At 37.9% G+C, this 6,104-nt stretch overlaps 1 protein-coding gene across 1 annotated transcript in view; it reads right to left on the minus strand.

The window, feature by feature from the left end:
* Positions 1 to 6,104, minus strand: part of MAP3K1 (mitogen-activated protein kinase kinase kinase 1, E3 ubiquitin protein ligase) — a 22,058-nt gene that overhangs the window by 7,235 nt on the left and 8,719 nt on the right. Inside the window, 8 exon segments of the mRNA XM_010012995.1 lie at positions 2 to 1,251; positions 1,567 to 1,756; positions 2,002 to 2,093; positions 3,107 to 3,228; positions 3,641 to 3,931; positions 4,697 to 4,874; positions 4,999 to 5,080; positions 5,844 to 5,965. Of these exon segments, the coding sequence (XP_010011297.1) occupies positions 2 to 1,251; positions 1,567 to 1,756; positions 2,002 to 2,093; positions 3,107 to 3,228; positions 3,641 to 3,931; positions 4,697 to 4,874; positions 4,999 to 5,080; positions 5,844 to 5,965 (2,327 nt within the window).

Here is a 6,104-nt window from a genome sequence, read left to right on the forward strand (position 1 = left end):
TCACCATTTTCAACCTGTAGCTGGGGAATTACTGGCAGGGCATCTTGAGACGCTGACATTGCCATAGCAATAGCTAAAGCTTCCTCCTCTTCGGCTTCCATCTTTTCTTTGCATTTCTGATTATGATTTACATCATCTTTGTAAGTATCATCATTTTCTGCCCGCTCAGGAGAAAGAACTGCAACTTCAGACTTGAATGTAACTGTGCCATCACTCGTTGGCATGGAGGCCTCGAGCAGGTCCTCAATACTGGAATTGAGCTCTGCATTAACATCCAATCGACATTTTTCATCTACTGGTGTAAACACCGTCTCTTCACTTGGTATAACTGCACTGCTACTACTACTATTGCCATCACATTGTGAAATATCATTCAGATCAAGCGACATACTGTTTTTTAAGGTTTCTCCCTGCTTGTTCACATCACCTGGGGTGGGTCGTGATGGCTTTGGCCTGTGTATGTGACTGGATGGCAATGGCCTGGCTTGGGTAAAAACTGGAGAGAGCTTCTCTGATTCTTTATTTTCACAATAGCTTCTTTGAAACTGGAGAGAAAGTTTCCGCTGTGTTTGAGGAGAAGGTGAGGGTATTTTGCAGGGAACGAATCCTGGAGTTCTGAGTTTAGAGACATCTGTTACAGTGCCAGCTGGTACAGATGGATTTGAAGGAGACAGAAGTGTTGGGAATAGTGACTGGGGATGACTGGATGAGGGAGAGGAGTTCAAACACTGACTGGAGGTTTTTCCTTTTGTTTGAATGGCTGGCTTTGGTTGCTCAGTGGTTACTAATGAAACAGGAAGTCCCACAGCAAGGCCAGCCAGCATCTCAGGAACATCATCTGGACTGGCACTCAGTTTTTTATCACTTAAACCTTTTCCACTTTTCCCTGATAACTGGACAGTATTGTTAGGAGTATTACTTTCTGTGGCTTCTGGAGAGTTATCTGGTACAGGTGGCTGCAAAAAGTCTTCATGCTGGCATTCCCCAGACTGCATGTCTTCCATACCTAGCTGGATGGCTTCTGCAATTTCCATTTCATCTGCTATTGCCATCAGACGTCGGCGCATCCTTGCATAATGGGTGGAGCTTGTCACACTCAACATTTCTAACAGCTTTACAAAAACATGGGGCACTCTTGCCACCATTCTTGCTGCACTCAAAAACACTCTCCGCGATAGTTTACCAACCATTGAGTGGGAATTGTCAATTGACTGCAAGGCGAAAGTCAAGAGGGAGAGAAGTTTCTTATACCTAAAAAAAGAAAAGAGGTGTTTTATACAGCAATATGCTCGGGTTAATTAGTGCCAAGAAAGCCATTTCAAGAGAACTTATTGTCTATTTAGCAGAAAGGAGACTTATTGCTACACTGGTGCTTCAAAATTGATTCACAGGTCAGAAGTTTTTAAAAAAAGCAACCATATACTCTGTAAAGTAAGGACACTTTTGCATACAAATAAATACTGTTTGTTTACAGGACTTAGAACAGCTGTGGTTTTGTTCTTTTTTTTTAAGTCCAACAACACATTCAGCTACAAAGTGTAATAGTCACATAGTGTAAGCAAGTACCTGTCTACTACAGTATCAGCCTGTAGAACATCTCCACAGACAATGTGGGGATAAAATTCACCAGGAAATTCCAATAGGAGCCTGTCTATTAGACAGAGTCGCCCCAGTAGCGCTTGCCAGTTGCTAGATTCGGTTTGGGTTCCCAGAATACAAGTTAAGACATAATCAACACCACCGATACCAATGGATCCTATAAAATAAAGTTGATAAAATAAGGATCAGATATGTTCACAGCCTAATATCTTATTTAAATAAATATCAGGACTGTACTGTACAGAAATACAGATTGTGTGCCCAAATTACCCGCCTCCCAAACTGCTGAAATACTATTCTCTTTGCCATGCTGATACTGGACAAATCTTGTATTAAATTTAAAACACTTCAGTATATTTGTTTGTAATTATAATTCAATTATATATGAAAAGCTATTATTACCAGATTTAAGTATCTCTCTCCCAACTGCCAGTTCGCCTGCTTGGCCTTTACACATCTCCAGTAGTGTTGAGACTGAAAGCTGACTTGTTCGACTATAAAAAATTAAAACAAAAGTAACTCTCTTCATAGATGCTTTCAGAGAAAAACATTCTAATACTTATATTTCAATAATCATTAGCTTAGAATTGTGTGCAGAAAATAATTTCATATCACTTCATTCCAAATAATTTCTATAATCCCCTATCTGTAACCTACCAATAGTTACAGGATTTTTTACAAGGATACTTCCAGAAGTGTAATGTCTGTCACTAATAAATAAAAAACCAAATAGGACCTCTTCTTTTTGCAAAAACAGGCATCCAGGAGCAGTATGATTTCTTTTATTCCTTTAACTTTAGATATTCTATTGCTAGACTATTGCCTGAGCATCTCTAGCTACAGTATCAGAAGAAATGCTGCTTAGGAACTAAACCTAAAGAGACAAAAATCAAGGTGGTGGACTTCTGCATCTGTTTTACAGCACATGTGAAGAAATGTTTGGTCCAGCAAATCAAATGGGGCAGCTAGGGATAGGAAGAGAAGGCCTACTCCAGCCAGAAATCCCAAAGGCATTTACTCACAACAGCTATCTCCTAATATCACATTGTAAAAAACAAAAGTAGAAGTGTTAACACTTCATGACACAGATGTGCAACAGCTTTTGTTAAAGTAGGAAACATACATGATTGGTACTTGCTGAAGGGTACTTGCTGACTGCTTGAGGGCGAGTTAAACCAATATAGTATTGACTGAGATGGAGGGGATGGTTCATGACTGCACCTAGCATCTTTCTTTATTTTAAGGGAGAAAAAGGCCTTATGAAAGTATCATTTAAGATCTGTAAGTTTTTGAAAAGTACAGTCAGGTGCCTTCAAAACCTACATCTTTAAAGCCAGATGTTTGTTGGTAGCAATCAGACTTTACCATGATATATTTATACTTACGATCCACACATTTCATCACCAACTAATAATAGTCTCCTAGTTCCACATAAATAGCATAAATGAAGCTTGGAGACATTTCAGTAACAATCCAAAACGATTTTGAAGTTCATGAGGCACCATACCTGTTGGCATCTGCACATTTAACTAGTATCGTCTCTACAACTGGCTTGAGAAGTCGCTGTAGTTTAGTCCTCTCTGCCAAAGTATGACAGGGTGTATACACCAGCATGGCTCTCAAAGTTTTCTAAGAGAAAGGAAAAAAGCAATACACAGGAAATTAAATTGACTACACATTTTTTTAAGAGTTTTAAATTTAGATAAATTGCATTCAGAATACTAGAGAAACATTCAAATGATAAATAGCTTACTACATATTCATGGTTAGAAGTAGTCATGTATCTTTTGAGACCGGAAAGAACCTAGTCATTGTTAGCACTGTAGTAAGTATTTCCTTTTATTTGGCCAGTGGAGTTACACCATTTCACTCTTGCTGAGGATTTTGCTCATCCCAGTTTCAGATGATGGTTAAAAGTTATCAGTGTTGCCCAACAACAATTACTAGGATTCCTGACTTCATCCATCTCCTCCCTTTCACTTCCCTTCAGAAATGAAGTAGTTTTGAAATTACTATATACAACAAGAAAACGACTACTTACTAAAGCAGCAACATACACTTTGTAGACAGGGTCAGCACAGACCATGGACAGCACACTGCAGCAGGATTCCACCACCACATCTCCTGAGATACTGGTCTGAGATGACCCACTAGCTGCTCCCAGAGCTCCAGCACTTGTGTTGTTTCCATTGCTACTTCCAGAATTTCCTGTGCTTTCACCATTAGCCAGTAACAGAGCACCACTAACATCATGAGAAAGACGTCTAAGTGCCATCTCTCGTATATTCCAGTTCCGGGAAAACAAACAGCCAACTAACTCCATCCCAAATACCTGCCAAGGAACAAGCAGCATTACAGAAATCAAACTGAGTGATACTGCAACTTAAGGACCTAAGAAGAGCAAAGAAATGTTTCTGGTGAAAAACAAACAAAGCCTGACAGCAAAAATGTGCAAGAAGGTATGTTGTCTTAAAATAAGATTCTCTGACAGAAAAGAAACATCATAAATTTTAAGTTATTGGTTCTTCAAAAACTATCTTAAGATAAGTAAGGGGATGACTGTATGGTTTCATTCACTCTGAATTTTAATTACTCACTATGGAGTTTGTTTCTAGACACTGATATTAACATCCCTAAAAACAAGGTCCAGCTATACCAGACAAAAATTACAGCAGAAGTACAGGCAATACAAATTCTCCCACTTCTAAGTGTGTGACCCCTGCTCAGCTGAACCCACCTCTAGATGATGTTAATTAGAATATCATTCAGCTCCTGCAGCACAACTTCAGTAACAGTAAATGCCAACTTTGTATTGATGTGACACTTGCACGGGCAAAACTAGAGTTAAGAATACTACATTTTGTTACATGGACATTTTAATATGAAGCCTGAGATGAAGTCCAAAACTGAAACTCCAGGTAAACAAGACTGGAAAAACTTCTCTTCTGATGCAAGTTAAATATAATGCTTTCCAATAACAACCAACTGAAAAGCTGATGGGATTCAGAATAAAATTTTTGAATTGATAAGACAAATCTAGAAAAACCACTCAAAAATCATTTTTACATTTGAAGCTTCTTATACAAAGTAAGATTACCTGAATCCATGGCTCAGCTAAATCTTTATAAGCAGAAGGGATCTGCTGGACTCCATAATGAGTAAGGTTAAAACTGCTATCTTGGGTTCTTCTCTGTGATCCAGCTGTAGATTGCTGCTGAGTTTGTTGCTGAACCATACGGAGAACAGAAGAATCCACAGGGCTTGGCAATTCATGACTACAGAGTAGGAACAAATGATGTGGATTAACAAATTAAACATGTACCTGAAGTAAATACTACAACATATTTTGGAACATCAATGAAGAATCCAGAAATAGTTATACACAGACTGAATCCTTACCTATAAAAATCATGAGATCTCCATTTAGATCTGCAAAGAGGACAAATAAGCGGCTCTCTGTTTCTTCTGCATTCTTCTGCCCCTGGAACACAGCAACAGGATAATGCATACTTCTGTTTTACAGTGTATAGAAATAGTAATGCCATCTTCCAGTTTAAAGTTTTACTGAAGAATGTTAGTTTCAGGATAGATACTTCTGAACTGAGCCATTTGCAGCAGCCTGATAAATACGGGCGTTTAAACTTTTTTTGCATGCAGAAATGCTTGAGTTTATCACTACAATTAACATTAAAAGTTATGAACTGAAATGCAGTTCCTTTTGAATCTCAAACATAGGCAATACTCTTTCGAAAGTATTAAAATATGGGAGATGGATTTTATTTGTTAAAGCAAACTGTAACTATTCATATACTTTATTTAATGTAGTATGTAAGCATACTTCATAATTCACTATATAACCCTAGCTCATAGTAGATGAACTTCATGCATTCTAATGACGAGACACAGGGGGCTAAAAATCTGTTCCTAACATTGCTCAAAATGGACATAGTCTTTTTACTCAGGTAAAAGAGGCTTAAACCTCTAGCCCTGCAGTTAACTTCATTCTCAAAGCATCAAATGACAAATTTTATTTGTGAATATCTGATAAAGTAAGGCATATCAATAGTATCTGAATGATATCAAACTCTCATAAAGAGCTACCAGTGATCACTGAGGAAAAGTTTTGGGTTTTTTTTTTTACTCTTAAAACAAACACAAAAAAACCCAATGAAAACACACTAAGTTGTAAAACTTTTGCAAATTTAGAGTCACCAGAACTTAGCAAGACAGAGATGACAACGTACATATTGACATGCAGTGGTGGTGTAATTTATTCCTGCAGCCATCTTCACACACAGTTAGGCTTTCCTCATCCAGCATGCCTAACAAACAAATGGGGCACATCTGTTCTTCTTCATCCTTCATGCTATGAAATAGATATTTGTGATTGTAAATGTGGCATATCAAAATTCAGAACAGGCTTTAACAGTGAAAAAAAGATACAACTTCCAGCTTTGGAAAAGTCACTTATGAATAACTACAGTTATTCACAGATCATTCTGCTG

This window comes from Nestor notabilis, unplaced genomic scaffold (genome assembly GCF_000696875.1).
Source record: "Nestor notabilis isolate BGI_N333 unplaced genomic scaffold, ASM69687v1 scaffold6650, whole genome shotgun sequence".
Classification (NCBI taxonomy): Eukaryota; Metazoa; Chordata; class Aves; order Psittaciformes; family Psittacidae; genus Nestor; species Nestor notabilis.